The 17,521-nt window shown below is 36.0% G+C and overlaps 1 protein-coding gene across 11 annotated transcripts in view; it reads left to right on the forward strand.

The window, feature by feature from the left end:
• The window catches only part of prom1a (prominin 1a), a 79,146-nt gene that overhangs the window by 58,591 nt on the left and 3,034 nt on the right, over positions 1 to 17,521 (forward strand). For 2 of the 11 annotated variants that reach the window (XM_067457234.1, XM_067457237.1), the window contains 22 exons: positions 766 to 886; positions 1,854 to 1,917; positions 1,995 to 2,084; positions 2,638 to 2,855; positions 2,973 to 3,047; positions 5,014 to 5,077; positions 5,694 to 5,853; positions 5,973 to 6,125; positions 6,212 to 6,335; positions 6,987 to 7,090; positions 9,135 to 9,219; positions 10,601 to 10,747; positions 10,879 to 10,950; positions 11,077 to 11,169; positions 11,358 to 11,375; positions 12,182 to 12,235; positions 12,328 to 12,408; positions 12,495 to 12,563; positions 12,686 to 12,775; positions 14,517 to 14,632; positions 15,191 to 15,214; positions 17,237 to 17,342. In XM_067457234.1, coding sequence (XP_067313335.1) covers positions 766 to 886; positions 1,854 to 1,917; positions 1,995 to 2,084; positions 2,638 to 2,855; positions 2,973 to 3,047; positions 5,014 to 5,077; positions 5,694 to 5,853; positions 5,973 to 6,125; positions 6,212 to 6,335; positions 6,987 to 7,090; positions 9,135 to 9,219; positions 10,601 to 10,747; positions 10,879 to 10,950; positions 11,077 to 11,169; positions 11,358 to 11,375; positions 12,182 to 12,235; positions 12,328 to 12,408; positions 12,495 to 12,563; positions 12,686 to 12,775; positions 14,517 to 14,632; positions 15,191 to 15,214; positions 17,237 to 17,312 — 2,098 coding nt within the window. In that variant the 3' untranslated portion in view covers positions 17,313 to 17,342. Of the gene's footprint in view, positions 1 to 765; positions 887 to 1,853; positions 1,918 to 1,994; positions 2,085 to 2,637; positions 2,856 to 2,972; positions 3,048 to 5,013; positions 5,078 to 5,693; positions 5,854 to 5,972; positions 6,126 to 6,211; positions 6,336 to 6,986; positions 7,091 to 9,134; positions 9,220 to 10,600; positions 10,748 to 10,878; positions 10,951 to 11,076; positions 11,170 to 11,357; positions 11,376 to 12,181; positions 12,236 to 12,327; positions 12,409 to 12,494; positions 12,564 to 12,685; positions 12,776 to 14,516; positions 14,637 to 14,890; positions 16,362 to 17,236; positions 17,343 to 17,521 lie in introns of those variants that run through there. The other 9 variants (XM_067457235.1, XM_067457238.1, XM_067457242.1 and 6 more) reach the window with 8 other exon arrangements.

Below are 17,521 nucleotides of genomic sequence, written 5' to 3' on the forward strand. Positions count from 1 at the left end.
CACTAGAAAATGTTCAATTGGTGACCTGAATTTTTTTTTACAGTGTAGTCTTCATATGCAGCAGCACCCATAGATTTCTCTTTTATGAGAAATTGTCACATTTATGCACAAAACCAACAGTGAATAGAGTGATTCACACATTTTGATGCAACATGACAAAAAGCCTTCCTGTTTGCGCTATTGTTGCATAAGTCAATCATGGCTTTTGTCCCAGACTGCAGTGAAAGCCTATGATAGAAGACGTTGCTGCCAATGTTCAACAGCTCCCACAGTAGCCATGAGCGGACCAAAAGAAGAGAGCCCAATTAGGATGTGTGAATCATGAATAGGTACTAATACAGGGCTGTTTTTGCCTTGAAGTGTCTCTCAGTCTAATTAAGGAGAGCTCACAGTCAACCTTGTTTGTTTGAAGTGCTTTGACAACTGTGTCAGATGAAGGTTCCTTTGGATTTATTCACAGAGTTGCATAAAAGAAGTGCTGTCTTCCTGTATAGACCTATGTTGCCTCTCAGTTCTCAATAAAGCAACCCAGGAGTAAGAGAAAATTCCCAAAGCGAGGCAATTAAAGTATCCTACCAGAAGAGCCAAGTTGTGAGGAAAATACATCTTGTAATTGTACTATAGTGCTGCCCTCTACTGGCACTCCAGAGAGTAGCTTTTGGTTTATCTTGCTGTCATGACCATAAACAACCATACATGTTCTTTTACATACAGTCCTTTTTTTGCTTTCCTGGCCTGATATAGTTTGTGTTGTTTAACCATCAGGGCAGGGGTCCTTTGTGCATATGCAGCCAATCAGAACCTGAGTTCTCAGCTGAAGAGCATGAGGAGGCTGGTGAAGAGTAACCTAAGAGATCTTCACACCTTCGCCAATCAGACCCCTTCAGTAAGTAATACAACCATAATCAGCATACACTACTATACTGTGATAGATAGACAGACAGACAGACAGACAGACAGACAGATAGATAGACAGATAGATAGATAGATAGATAGATAGATAGGTCGATCGATCGATCGATCGATAGATAGAAAGATAGATATGGATGGATGGATGAATAGATTAATTGAGGATTTATGAATGGATAAATTATGGATGGATGGATGGATGGATGGATGGATGGATGGATGGATGGATGGATATACTATACTGATGAATGTATAGATATATATAGATGGAAGGAAAAGATCAATTGGACGGATGGACGGACAGACAGACAGATTCATACATACATAAATACAAGCATAGATAGATACATAGATAGATGATTTATGGATGATGGATAGAAGGATAGACAGATGGACGATAAATTGACGATGGATGGATGTATAAATGGATGGATGAATGGATGGATATATATGAATGGATGAATAGATAAAATGATGATTTATGGATGGATCAATTGATGGGTGGATAGACGGACGGACGGATGGACAGATGGAAGGAAAAGATAAATTGATGTATGGATGGATGGATGGATGGATGGATGGATGGATGGATGGATGGAGAGCCAGGTGGAGGGTGGATGGATGGATGGATGGATGGATGGACAGGTGGATGGATGGAAGGATGGATGGATGGACAGACAGACAGACAGACAGATAGTGATAGATTAATGTATGATGGATGGATAAACTGATGATGGATGAATAAATGGATGGATGGATGGATGGATGGATGGTAACTGCAAAACAATGGTAAATTGAACAGGTTAGAGATCATTATATAAACATCTTTGATCGCATAGTGCTGCAGTTGACCAAAAGTATTAATCTTAGTAGATGTTTAAGAATTGCTATAATAGACTGATGACTTGACAGCTAAATATATTGCTGTGTTATCTCTTCCTCAGCAAATTGATTACCTGATCTCTCAGTATGGCACTGTGAAGCACCAGGTGCTGTATGACCTGGAGAGTAAGTATGCTGCAGATCCTCTTTAGTGGAACAGAAAGTGTCCCTGATGTCAAGGCTGATTGGTGCTGTGTCTGCAGATGTAGGTCTGCTCTTGGGTGGAAGGATACATGAGGAGTTGGGAAAAGACGTGCAGCCCGCCCTCCATGCGGCTCTCAGCATGACTGGAAGTAAGTCACTCACCGTTGTTTTGTTTATTTTTCTTTGTCTTTCTTTCACCTTTTCTGGGAAAACTGTTTATCGTTATGTATCATATAGTCTCACATGAGAATATAATGTTGACATACAATATGTTGGTTTTGGTAGTGTCTTATTTCACTGTTTTGTCTTTGATTTGTTAGTCAAAGTGGAGAAAGCCATTAAAGGTAAAGTGTAATAGACCCTGCTGGTCCTTCCCGTGACCTTCTATCTGTAACAAAGTTGTGATCAACTCCTTTTTCTTTCCCAACAAAACCTGGCCCAGTTATTTTCCCACGTGTATTGTTGTATCTTCCTTGGTGGAACCTGCCCATTCCGTGTCTTAAAACCAAGGTTATAAAATACACTGAAAGATGCAACTATGTCATCTCACCGCAATGGATAATATTTATTATGGCATTATTAAATCAAAGAAGCGTGTGTGGATTTTGTGTCCTTCAGAATTATTTGTGCCTTGGTTAATGTGAGCTGTCTCTATTTTAAATGATCACATGCGTGCGTTTGCTTATTTTTTCACTCTCTTAGCTATGCGAGACACTAAGGATGCTCTGGAGAACGTGAGTTTGACCTTGGAGACTTTGCAGGAAGGAACAGTCAAACTGCAGGCTAACCTCAGCCTGGTGCGTGGCAGCCTTAGCAACATCCTTAACGATCCTCTCTGCAAAGATCCACGCTCATCGGAGATCTGTCGCAACATACTTATCACGCTTCCCATGCTAGAAATATCAGCCAACTACTCATCGGTATGAAAATGATTTATCATCTTTTTTCCCAACACAGTATTACCTCAATGGTTGACAGATGATTTTTAGAAGTAGAATATAAGCAGAAAACCAGAACACATGGCTGCTTTTTTTCAGTTGCCTGATGTGACCGAACAGTTAGACAAAGTGAATGAAGTTCTGAAGACGGATCTCAGCCAGATTGTGGAAAAGGTACTTTTTCCAAATTTCACAGGAGGTGTTGTACAAAGTATTGCGTTTCAGAATAGAATAGCATATTCAACAATAGACAAAAGTTTGGGGTCAGTAATATGTTTTTTAAATACATTAAAGCTTTTATTCACCAGGGACACATTCAGTTGATCAAAATAAAGACATGTATAATGTTACAAGATTTCTCTTTCAGAAAAAGACTATCCTTTTGAACTTTAAAGCTACACTGTGTGATATTTTCCCCCATCTAGCGGTGAAAAGGTATATGACCATCCAGGGAATAATAGTTTCTGTTCCTCTCAATTCTGATTTCGTTTTAACTCCTACGGTGGCCTATTTAGTCCAAGATTAACATGGCTTCCAGTTCGACCTCGTTCATGATTGCCGTCGAGTGTTAAAACGTGAAAGGCGAAGCTTGAATTTACGGGTATGTCCTTCTTTGGCTAATGTACTTTCAAGATGAAGTAGCAACATGGCGACCAGCATTCGAACCCCTCACCCGTATGTATTTTCAATGGCATATTATAAACTTATGAAAATACTTTATTACTTGAAAGAAGTAAATATACATTAATGAGCACATATATTTTTGAAAGAACTTAGTGTTTTTAGCTAAGAATAAACTAAAAAAGTTACAAAGTGTAGCTTTAATAAACGTTTCCTGAGCACGATATCATATTATTATCATATTATCATAATATTAGAATGATTTCTGAAGGATCATGACACTGGAGTACTGATGCTGAAAAATCAGCTTTGCATCACAGGAATATATTACATAATAAAATGTATTGTGTATTTTTGATGAGTTTAAGATACTTCTTTCATGAACATGTAAACATCTTACCAACCCCAAGCTTTTGGACAGTTTTATACATGCAGTATTTCTTTTTTAAGACATTTTGGCAACTCTTTGTCTGAAGACCATGCTTATAATGAACTATAGCAACATTTATAATAATTTATAAGTAATTATTACTATTTTATAAACATATTTAATAAACAGTTATAGTTACATTTTATATTATTTTTATAGTATTATAGATTTATAAATGATCAACTATAAAATAGTTCCAGAGACACTTAGTTGCTACAAAAAATAGTTATCAATAATGTCTTTAATATCTAATGTTTACATTAGAGATCATGAATGATAATTTTGATTTGTTAAAATCTATATCTCCTTGGCCATATGCATGTCATTGCTTATATCAGTTTGGAATTATACTATCAAAAATATTGTTGTAGTGTTTTGCTAAAAATATTTTTTTATCTGTTTGTATTAATGAGTTCGTGGGGGGGGGTCATTATTTTATTACAAGAATATTATTGTTCATTAATTACAGTTAAAAATAAACAACTTAAAATGTATAATGAGCACACCTTCAGGATTTCTAAATATTTGCTTTAGGAAAATTGCATGCTATGTTTTCACTTTACTTTGCCATCAATGATGCATTTATAGAAATTAGCAACTGTATTTAAAATTTATAAGAACACAACGTGGCTATTAATAACAATATATTTGACAGAAATAAATCTGAATTACTAAAAAGTCATTGTAACTATAATATTATACCATTATAGCAAAGCAGGTTGCATCTTTTTAAATACATTCATGGAACCGTACAAGTGACTAATTAATGCTTATAAATCAGTGTATAATGGATTATGACCATGCAGAGTAATTATTGAAATAATATAAATGTAACTACAACTTTTCCTATAATGCATTATAGGTTTTAATGAGTCTTTATAAATATGTTTATAATATAGTAATACTTCCTTATAAATAAGTATAAATGGTTATGATTCATTATAAGCATGGTCATCACAGAAAGTGTTGCCAACATGTTTTTATAATGTGCATGAATTGTTTACAGCAAGACCCAGAAAGGTATATTAAAATAAGGTCAGTTTTGAATGATCTGCTTTGCTTACTCTTACCATTTCGTCTGCTACACAGGGGTTTGCATCATTTAATGACACTCCCACCATGGTAACGGATCAAACACGAAATATTGTTGAAGGTGAGTTCAAAGATGAAATGCAGATTAAAACTCAGATCAGATTTTTATATGTACTACCCAAAGATTTATACAGACTTTTAACTAGCTTACATGAACAAACACAGAATAATAATTTTATACTACTTATTAGTCTTGTTAATTTCTACATATACTAATACATTTTTAATATTTAAATAAATAAATGCTGTTCTTTTTATTTATCAAAAATTGTTTCTACATAATATTAAGCTGCATAATTGTTTTCAGCATTGATAAGAATAGGAAATGTGTTCTTGAGCAGCAAATCAGCATGTTAGAATGATTTCTGAAGGATCATGTGACACAAGGACTGGTGGAATAAATTATATTTTGTTATTATATATGTCACGGTTGGTGTGGCCGTTATAACACGCATGACTCAGGAGATACATAAATAGTCTTTTAATAGAACAATCAAACTAGGATACACATGGGAGAAAACTTGGAGGAAAAGGAGGCCTGAGGACGATGGGCTTCACCAGCTAAACATCTTTTATTCCCCAGGCACAGACATGCTGAAAATAGCATTGATTATTTCTGAGAAGCTCTCTAGACAAATAAAAATGATGTCACTAAATGTCTGGTTGTTCTCCTGTAGGGGTGAAGGTTCTGCTGGACGACATTGGGTCTAACATAACCACTTTCACCAAGCTCTTCCCGGTTCACAGCACTCTGACCAACTTCACCAAAATGATTACTCACACACACTCACAGATCGAGGACATCTACCCACAGATCGATCAGATGGATTTCTACAGGTACTTCTGAGGACTCCACTAGACAAAAACCGGTCACAAACTCTCTCTCTCGTCTTTGTTTTCAAGGTAAAAAGTCTTCCATGTGTCATTGACGTTGTTCATAATGTTTTTGTCTTCAGGTGGATCTGTTGTATTACCCTGTGCTGTATGATTGTGCTTATCCTTGCCTTCAATTTTCTGGGATTGTTGTGTGGTATTCTGGGATTCGACAGGCACGCTTCCCCAACCACACGCGGATGTGTCTCTAACACAGGAGGCAACCTGCTAATGGCGTGAGTTTGAATGTAATATCTGTCTTTAAACCCATCAAATGGATGCGATATGAAACTCATTCACACACTCTTCCTGTGTCTTTCAGTGGTGTGGGCTTCAGCTTCCTGTTCTCTTGGGTGCTCATGGGAGTGATAACAGCTCTGTTCTTGGCAGGAGGGAATCTTGAGAAGCTTGTGTGTGAGCCCTTCCAGACCCGACAGCTGTTCAAAGTAAGAGAAATTTTAAAACATTTAAGCTATGACGCAAAAATAGGCTTACTTGAGATTCTGCATTACTTCTAGGTCGCTAATCATATAAGCAAATGTGCAGCATCGATCATGTGAACTGACATTCAGATGTTTTTTCATGTTCAATTCAACGTTCCCCTTAAAGAAATAGTTCACCCAAAAAATTAAGACGTTGTCATCATTTACTCACCCTCAAGTTGTTTCAATCCTGTATGAGTTTCTTTCTTCTGTTGAACACAAAAGGAGATATTTTAAAGAATGCTGATTATCAAACAGTTGATGGTAGCCATTGACTTCCAGAGTATTTTTTCCTACTATGAAAGTCAATGGATGCCATCAACTGTTTAATCATTAGCATTCTTCAAAATATCTTGTTTTGTGTTCAACAAAAGACAGAAATTCATACAGGATTGACACAAATTTTGGGGTGAAATATCCCTTTAAATAAAAATATATTATATGATATAAATACTATACATCGTTATAGTATTTATGTACAATTTAAGCTTTTCCCTTATTTTCATGTTGATCATTTATTAAAAAAAAAATAGTTTTAAATGAGAAAAATACAAAGCTAAAGAACAAACAAATACCAGAAAAAAGTCTCATTTAGTGTGATCGTGTTGTGTGTAGGTGTTAGATACGCCCAACCTGGTCAACCCTGCTTGGAGAAACTTCATACCAGGATACCTGTACAATGACCCTGAGATGGACTTTACGTCATATTCTCTCTACAGGTAATCTTTTTATTTTTATCTAATAAAAGTGAACAATTATATTACTCTGTAACGGGAAGTGCTGTTTAAGGATTAGTTCACTTCAAAATGAAAAGTGAACCATCTCTTCCTTTCCCCCATCTCTTGCAAGACTTTTTTCGTGGAAAACAGCTCAACAAAAAGGGCCTTGTCTAGCAAAACCATCAGTTATTTTCAAGAGGGAAAAAAATAATATATAATATATACACTCACCTAAAGGATAATTAGGAACACCTGTTCAATTTCTCATTAATGCAATTATCTAATCAACATGGCAGTTGCTTCAATGCATTTAGGGGTGTGGTCCTGGTCAAGACTATCTCCTGAACTCCAAACTGAATGTCAGAATGGGAAAGAAAGATGATTTAAGCATTTTTGAGTGTGGCATGGTTTCTGGTGCCAGACGGGCCGGTCTGAGTATTTCACCATGAGTTACTGGGATTTTCACGCACAACAATTTCTAGAGTTTACAAAGAATGGTGTGAAAAGGGAAAAACATCTAGTATGCGGCAGTCCTGTGGGTGAAAATGTCTTGTTGATGCTAGAGGTCAGAGGAGAATGAGCCGACTGATTTAAGCTGATAGAAGAGCAACTTTGACTGAAATAACCACTTGTTACAACTGAGGTATGCAGAAAAGCATTTGTGAAGCCACAACACGCACAACCTTGAGGTGGATGGACTACAACAGCAGAAGACTCCACTGGCTACCACTCATCTCCACTACAAATAGGAAAAAGAGGCAACAATTTGCACAAGCTCACAAAATTGGACAGTTGAAGACTGGAATAAAAAAAAAATATTATTAAAAATTATATGTTCAATTTATTATAACATGTTTTTACATCGTTTAAACTCATCAAAATAAGTTAAGAAATGTTGAAACTTTTTTTTATTAGTTAAACAAGATGTAACTCATTTTTTAAAGTCAGTTTAACATAATTTAAGTCGAAATAACTTAAACATCCAAGTCGATTGTACTGCAAAAGTTCAAAATTTGCCTTTTTTTACAGTGTAGTCTGATGAGTCTTGATTTCTGTTCAGACATTCAGATGGCAGAGTCAGAATTTGTTGTAAACTGAATGAGAACATGGATCCATCATGCCTTGTTACCATTGTGCAGGCTGGTGATGGTGGTGTAATGGTGTGGGGGATGTTTTCTTGGCACACTTTAGGCCCCTTAGTGCCAATTGGGCATTGTTTAAATGACACGGCCTACCTGAGCATTGTTTCTGACCATATCCATCCCTTTATGACCACCATGTACCAATCCTCTGATGGCTACTTCCAGCAGGATAATGCACCATGTCACAAAGCTTGAATAATTTCAAATTGGTTTCTTGAACATGACAATGAGTTCACTGTAAAAAATGGCCCCCAGAGTCACCAGATCTCAAACCAATAGAGCATCTTTGGGATGTGATATAAAATCATGTGATATAAAATCATATATATATACTTTTTAACCACGAATGCTCATCTTCAGTATTGTGGTTCTTCATGAAGTAACACGTCATCATTTCGGGAAGGTCACAGCAGAAAGTGCCGAAAAACTCCCTCTCATGTTCTCCTCCAACTTCAAAACCTCTGAAGCCCTTTGAAACTGCATTGATTTGGACCATCAACTTGTTTCCTTAAAAAACTTAATTTCTTTTTGACTGAAGAAAGATGCCACATCTTGGATGATGTGGAAGTGAGTAAATTATCAGGAAATTTTCATTTTGAAGTGAAGTAACCCTTTCAGTGCTGTAGGGATTTATATGATTCACATGTTGAACAAAACATACATGTACAACAGTCCAAAAGTTTTTACTGCTTTAAAAACTAAATATTAAATCAAATGGCAAATGTAAACAAATAATGCTTGATATTTTCTCAGGACTTACTTTTCAGAGCCATTTTACTATAGACTTGTCTTTGTTCGTAGTCCAGCAGATGGCAGCAGAGAATAACACTCAAATGAAAGTCTGAGCAGAATAAAACATAAATAGGTTTAAATGCTTTCCCTTTTTATCTCTCTTTTCTCAGTAATTGTAAGGACAACAGAGGGATTTACTCAGCTCTTCATCTGGATAAGATCTTCAACCTCTCAGCCTTCTTTAACACCAGTGTTGTGAGTGGATCAAAGGCTGAGCTCACGTGCACACACAAATCACAACTACATTTGCAACATTCAAAGTCGATTAGTGATGAATATCTCGGGTTTACACCAGATGCCATTATAAAGAGAGTATTATGAAATGTTTAAAGTGTGATTCATTTAAACAGTGCTAGGTGTTTTGAACTGATTACTATCTAAAAAGATCTGTTTTAGAAGGATAACCTGTAGCCGCACTTCTTTGTAAACTGAAAACATTTTTTTTTTTCTTGCTTCATTCTTCTTTTTAAAGAAAACCGATATTACATTTTATTAACAGTGCATTATTTCTTTATGAGTCATTTTTTAGTCTTATTTTTCTCTAAAGCAGATTTCCACAAACTGTATATATTATTTTTATGAAATGATTTTTACTAAACACTCTGGGGTGTGGTTAGTCAAAAAGAACCGGACATTTTTCCAATCCAGTGTTTCCATTTGTTTTCTCTCTGTTCCCTGCAATTGGCAGAATATCTCAAAACATTTCATGCATAACCCTTTCAAGCTTTTATATACAGCATCTATAAATTCCTTAAAATCCTGCACGCCAACATTCTTCATCCACTGTCACATAGGACCACATTGAATGGAACATTTTTGTGTGTTATAAAATAAAGAAAATCTTGTGAAACGCTTTATACAGACAGATGTTTTTACTTCTATTAAAGCACAAGATGCTGTTTGGATCATCTCAAATCAATAATGTATAATAATAATACATAAATGAGTAAAAATATGTATTTTTTTAATATATCTTTATTACTTCACTTTACAATATTGTTAGTTGATGTTAGTTGATGTTGGTTAATGCTTAGTTCACCCAAAAATGAAAATTAGTCCATGATTTACTCACCCACAAGTCCTCCTAGGTGTATATGAAATTCTTCTTTCAGATGAGTACAATCAGATGATGAATAAAAGTCATATTTAAAAAAAATCCAAGCATTATAATGGCAGTTAAAGGCAGCCCAAAATGTAAAGTCCAAAAAGTGCATCCATCCATTATACAAGTAATCCATATGGCTCTGAGGGGTTAATAAAGGCCTTCTGAAGCAAAGCGTTGGGATTATGTAAGAAAAATATCCATATTTAACACGTTATAAAGTGAAATATCTAGCTTCTGCCAGACCGTATTCAATTTACAGAAAAAGTGTAACTGCTGTGAGCCTGTGACGTATGACGTAGCGTAATCGGTTTGAACTGCGAGAGGCATTACACTTTCCTCGTAAATTCAGTACGAAGAACTTATCAACTATCAAATATCAACCTTTGATTTTATTAATGTATTAGTAAATGCTCCCACTGGTTAGTTCTAGAATATTTTCTCATGACATTCTATACCGATTTCTTTTTGCAGTACTCCAAGGACGTGTCAAAGAAGTTTGAAGGGATGAAGGTAGACCTGCGTGGCATCATTCTTCTGGAGTCAGAAGGCAAACAGAATCTCATCAGCTTTACTGAAACTGGCATTAATGAGATTGACTTTGCTGCCTATTTGGAGGAGGTACATAACATACATAAACACACATACATTGATTGAACCGTTTGCTCCACAGGCTATGGTGCGTGTACAGTATAAAGATTAGAGACAAACTGAGTCCTGTGGCTTCCCATGTGTTTATGTTCGTCTTCCAGGTTAATAAAGGGGTGACTCGCATTAATCTCCTTGATTTCGCCAGTCAACTTGACGCTCAAGCTGATCAGTTGGTAAGATTTGTTTTTGGTTTATTTTAAAAATTGTATTCCATATTTTTTAGGTATTACATGAAATTCACTCCTATCTTAGAACCCATGTCAATGTTTGGGGCTTATACCAGTTTTTTTCTTTTGCAGTCTAAAGGGACCTTGCAGACTTCATTAAAGGGGCACGCTAATACTATAAGGCAGATCCACATCCAGCAAGTCATCCCGCTGGAGCAGTCCATGGTAATCTATTCCTCGCTCAGAGATTCATTACTTCCTTATTCATCAATGGTTCTGTTGAATCAGTTGCATTCAGGTGGATTGATTGCAAATGAAAAACATTTGAATAATGTTCATACTGCTGTCTGATTTTCAACGATCTCTTTTTTTAATTTTCCTTAACACATTCAACTTGATTTATGGCTTCCAAGAAATATGTGAAAGCAAGGGTAAGCCTGTATCTACCAGTAATAGTCACATAACCTACAAGTTGTTTGCTCCTTTTGGTTTTTACTTTGTTTTTTTGTGATGCCGCCATCCTTTCTTTGTCCTATTTATTTTTTTATTTTTTGTAAATGCGGAATGTAACAATATTGCTAATTGTTTTGAATATTTAGATTTATAAACTGGTCAAAGTGGCGAATTGTATAATTTCTGTCCTTCTAGTGGCATCAAATAGTGATGTTTTCTAACGTTGCTCAAACAATTCTTCCTGTTGTCTGCAGACCATTGGTTAAAACATTGTCACTTTGCTTAAAACAAAAACAAAAAAGCCTGACCACAGTTTTTACATCAGCCCACACGATCCAAAAATTCACTCTACACCTTTAATAAACAATGTTGGTGTAAAAAGATAGTGGTAACCTTTATTTATCTTTCATCATTTATTGCATAATAAATGATGAAAGATAAACTAAGGTTAACACTACTCTTTTAAACTGCTTTTTCAGGGCTGGGACTTTTATTGTATAGTCCATGTAAAGCTCATCAATTGATGACCTTTCTCCATGTTTCCCAAATATATCATATAGTCCAACGGTTTTGTGTCATATTTCTTATTTGTTGTGACATAATGTGCATGAAATGCATGTAATGCAACTGTCAGGTTGCATGGCCTTTTGTCACCCTGCTGGTTCCCTTGAACTGTCAGTTTGTCTCCAAAATGGTCATTTACAGTACTTTTTGCACCATTTCTGGTTATATAATTTGGACATGATTCATGCTTTCTGTACGTTCATTATCTTCCTTATTAAAGAGCACGCTTAATCAGAGCATCAGACTTCTTGAGAGGACGTCCTCAGACCTGCCTGTAAGTTGCTCATTTTAAAACTACCACCTGTTTAAAAATATCACATTTTCAGAACATGCTTTCTGATTAGCTATAATTGTGTTGGTTTTTAGCTGAGAGTTAGACGTGTACTAGAAGCCGCTGATGCCGCCCAGTTCCTAATTTCCCAAAATGCAACATTTTTGATCAACCAGGTAATGTGAACGGGGAAAAAATTGCATTGTGTATGAATGATTGGTGTGTGGTTTTATTGTACTGATGGTTACTATATCCTCAACAGGAAACCGAGAAATACAAGCAAACTATCATTGGCTATTTCAAGCAGTATATGGACTGGATCAGAACGTCTGTGAGTATTTTTTGAACTGTATTATGCACATGAAGTAGTAATAATGTTAGAATGGTGGCGATCGGTTAGTTATTGTCCATTATTGTAGGATTAAAACCCCTTTGTTTTGCTGCTCATTGCAGCTGGCCTTGGAGGTCGCTACCTGTAAACCGTTCAGCAACATTGTGGACACGGCTGAGATCCTGGGCTGCAGTTTCCTGCTGGATTCAATGGTGAGAGAACCATCAGTACTATAAAGACAACCATTGGAGCTGTGATGAAATAAATAACCATTTTTCATCATCATATATTCACTCACATGCCAAGCCCCAATTTTTTAACATCCATGTAATGCAACAGTGTTTCCACTCAATTAAAGTGAATGGTGATTTATACAGCCATAGCTTAAAAAAGTACAAAACTAATCTTTAACTATATATTCCAAGACCTCTGAAGCATTTTGTAAAGAATGAAAACCTCTCGGGTAACAAATGTAACCACGGTTCCCTGCAAGTTCACTTTTGAAAGGGAATTATATATGATATGAACGGAAACTTGAAATAAAATAAAAATGAACTACAATAAACTAGTTAAAAGTATATATTTTATTTCAGCTAGTTGCCAACATTTCTCAATTTTGTTTACAAAAAAAATAAACAAAAATTACATAAAAATGACAAAAAACATAAGATACGTCCTGTTTGTCTGGCGCCATCATCTCACCTCATTTAGCCCTAACAAAAGTGTAAAACATGCTGATGTTACAAATACTTTACACGTTGCACCAATACTTCTTTCAAAACGACCATGTGACACTGAAGACTGGAGGAATGATGCTGAAAATTCATATTTGACATTTGCAGGAATAAATTATATTTGAAAATATATTATAGCAGAACATTAGTTATATTCAAATGTTTGTATTGATAGTTATTTAAAATATTTTCGAAGATTACAGTTTGGTGAGCATAAGAAACATTTTAAAAATTTTACTGATCCCAAACTTTTGAACTGTAATGCATTTCAAAGGAAACCTACAGAAATGTGGGACTTAAAACTCGTTGTGGTTGTTGTAGTTTTAAGTGTAAGTGATACAGAGTTGATAAAGTCCTTGATGTAGTTTTAAGTGTAAGTGATACAGAGTTGATAGTGTTAATAAGCAGTTGAAAGGTAGGCCAAGTGGTCAAAGTGTGGTCAAAGCCCCATGGGTAGCAATGAGGAAGGAAAGTTGGCAAGTTTTATCTCAGTGTGTGTGTGTGTGTGTGTGTGTGTGTGTGTGTGTGTGTGTGTGTGTGTGTGTGTGTGTGTGTGTGTGTGTGTGTGTGTGTGTGTGTGTGTGTGTGTGTGTGTGTGTGTGTGTGTGTGTGTGTGTGTGTGTGTGTATTGTGTGTTGTGTGTTTGTATGTGTAGATGTGTGTGTGGGATTTGTAAGGGGTCAGGGTGTTTGACCCCATCACAAGACTCCATGTACAAATGGGGCCCTGTGGATCTGTACGCCACTGCACATGAATGCAGTTCAATTCTATGGTTAGGATCAGCTTAACCTCAAAGATAATTTGGATTAATTTGTTTGAATAGGATAGAACATCCTCTAATATCCTGCTATATAACTTTTTTTACACTTACTTAGCTAAGTGAGGACACTCCATAGTCTTCTGTTGATTATATATACATCAGTTTTTAAATACTGCAACCTAACCCTAAAACAAACCTTAACTCTAAGAGAAAATTCACTGCATTTTTACAAACATGTTTATATTTTTAACAATTTACAAATGAGGAGGTCTATAAATAAAGGTTTTGTCAGAATTTGCCCTTAAAATATGGTTAAGTAGGTACAGGCACACATAAGTTTGTAGAACATAACCAGACTTTCCAGAACAAACAAGCGTACGTGTTGATCAAACATGTAATTTATGGTTAAGCGGGGTTCAGTTTTTGGGTGGCTTTAAGTCTTGTGTTTATTTGTTGCAGAACACGTTCTGGTTTGGACTGGGCTGCTCCACGCTGTTTCTGCTCCCTAGCATTATCCTGTCCGTCAAGCTTGCCAAGTTCTACCGCAGAATGGACACAGAGGATGTGTATGACGAGTAAGTATCCCAAATATACCAAGTTCGTAATTGCCATTTAGCTCCCCAGAGTTATTATCGTTTGCGTATTGTTTTTCTCTGCTAGCGAAAGTGCAATTGTTCAATCAGATGTGAGGACCAGACTAACTGTTGTATAATGAATAATATGCATTAATATATAAAAGTGCAAATGCATCATTCTTTTCTTTTCGTTTGCCACAGTGTAGTTAGTAATTGTTTTCTCTCTCTCTCTGTGCTGTGTTTTTCTGTTCTTTCTAGTTCCTCTGTCTCAGGGACTTGGCATTTCACATTATGATAACCATTCTTGCTATTTCCATCTTTCTCCATTCTTTGTCTTTCTGTCCAGCACTTTGCACTTTATGAGAACTACCTGTATATATTGTACAAACAGTGTTTGTTTTAGCATTTTTCGAGCATTCATAAGTTTACAGTCAAAAAAACCATTGCGAGTCACCAAGTGTCTTGACCAGAGACGTCCACTTTGACATCTACATGATGTCTCTGTACTCCACTACAGTGCATCTCTGTAACATTTTTGCTTGTCTTGTATCTTTTTAGCATTGAGACAATTCCCATGAAAACGTAAGCTGCTTTTCCCCCTTATATTTTGCTATCCACTTTACCACTAATACGACATCCCTTTCCTGTTTTGTACATAAAACTTTCTGCTTACTGGTGCTGGTTTAAGCTCTACGCCTTGGATTGCTTCTCTGGTGAAGGGCGCTGTTTGTGTCGGTGTGTTATCTATAAAGCTCCCTTGTTTAACATGAAGGGCTGTTAAATCAGAAACCTTACTTCAACCTTACACTTCAAAGTAATTGCTGTACATTTTACAAGATATGATTGCAATTTATAATTCATACTCCACTGCACAGCTTCAGTGTACATTTTTCAAGAACGTTTTAAAACAACTTGTTTATAGTCAGGTGCCATTTCTTTCATGTCACATCATGTTTTGTTTGATTTTTATCTATGTAATGTTTTATTTTAGTATGGGAATTGTAATAATGGTTATTATAATGAGCATTTAGAAGGTATCCAAAACCCTGTAATGGCAAGGTAATCAGAACCCATATCCACACTCATAAATTGCATGCTTTGCGGGAACAGATCGATTGAGGTGATAGTGAGGTGTGAGGTCTGATGCATGCGCGGTTTGAAGTCGCCTTTGCACAAACATGCCACCTAGAGTTTGATATTTCCTTTTATTTTTCTCGTTGTTACGCTGGTGTTTGCATGCTGGCTAACTCAATAGCAGTAATCTAGAATTTGTGTTTTGCATGAAATTGAGTTTATATTAACACATGCATGAGATATTGCCGAATTGGCTGAATTTGTGTTTGCGTGCATGTGACTCTCACTGGGTTGCTATGGCTGTGATGGTCTTTTTCTCTAACTCCATCACTAATGGCATGTGTTTCTCCAACAAAACATGTAACAGAGGTCAGGACGGTGGGCTAGAATGACACAGAGCTTGAGCACATACATTACCATTCAAATGTTTGAGGTCTGTAAGATTTTTTTTACGTTTTCGTAAAGTCTCTTTTGCTCACCAAAGGCAGCATGTGTTTGATTAAAAAGCTATCAGCCATATGTGTTATAGTATTACAATTTAAAATAACTATTTTATATTTTAATATATTTTCATTTTCAGCATTACTCTTCAGTGTCACATGGTCCTTCAGATATCATTCTATATTTGAATTTGCTGCTCAAGAAGCATTACCTTTTTAAAACAGTTGTGCTATTTCATATTTAAATATTGTTCATAAATGAGAAGTTTAAAATAACAGCAATTTATTTAAAACTGAAATCTTTTGTAAACATCATAAATGTCTTTACTGGCACTTTTGATCAATTTAATGTGGCCTTGCTGAATTGAAGCATTAAAATTGCATTAAATTATTTTCTTTTTTTTAAATAAAAAAAACTATTGACTCCAAACTTTTGAATGATTGAGTATGTGTTATGTCTCAACTTTAGACTGGAATATTTATTAACACTTGCAAATAATGCAAGCAATCTATGGGTCTGTTTGTTTAGTATGTTCACTGATCACATTTAGTTATTTTGTTATTTTTACATTGTCGAGTGTGGAATTGCTTGATCAGAAATTAAAATAGTGATACTATTAAAGATGCTATAGGTGATAACAGCAATTTTGTCAGCTTTTTGCCCCCTTTCTCTCTCCTCTCTCTCTCTCTCTCTCTCTCTCTCTCTCTCTCTCTCTCCTCTCTCTCTCTCTCTCTCTCTCTCTCTCTCTCTCTCTCTCTCTCTCTCTCTCTCTCTCAATGGTAAGACAATCTGATTGATTATGAGCAGAGAGAGTTTCTGATTGACTTTTCTTTTTTTTTAGCCCTATAGCTCTATCACAAATACATGTGATTTCTTAGGACATTTTATGTGTGGCATTTCGAATCAAAAATCCCTTAAAGCGCCTTTAATTTTTAGTAGTAGTGCTGTGTGTCATTTTGAAAGCCCGTCCTGTTCTTCTATAAGAATGATGGGTTAAAGACGGATCGGGAGATGACGGGGTTCATCTAAGGACTGCGTGTGGATCGTAATATACTCTGACCCTTACAGTTTTTCCTTTTGTGCCTCAAGCATCCCTACCTATGACACTATGACCCGATTCCCACGGCCTCTGCGCCCCGCGCCATGCCGACTGGTGACTCTCTGAGGAGGACGCTCTGTTTTTAACAACAGAAAGGTACTGAGAGCTGCTGATGAGGGCAAATGGACGTGGTCTTCCTTTCTAACGAGCATGCACATCTTCCTCCCTTTCAACTAATTACATAGACCGTGATTTTAGTATGCATTTATTTGATTTGTTTCCTAACCTTTCAGTGCTTTTAATTTATGTCATTAAACCAACAGCATGCTTCGTTT

Source organism: Pseudorasbora parva, chromosome 11, assembly GCF_024679245.1.
Source record: "Pseudorasbora parva isolate DD20220531a chromosome 11, ASM2467924v1, whole genome shotgun sequence".
NCBI lineage: Eukaryota > Metazoa > Chordata > Actinopteri > Cypriniformes > Gobionidae > Pseudorasbora > Pseudorasbora parva.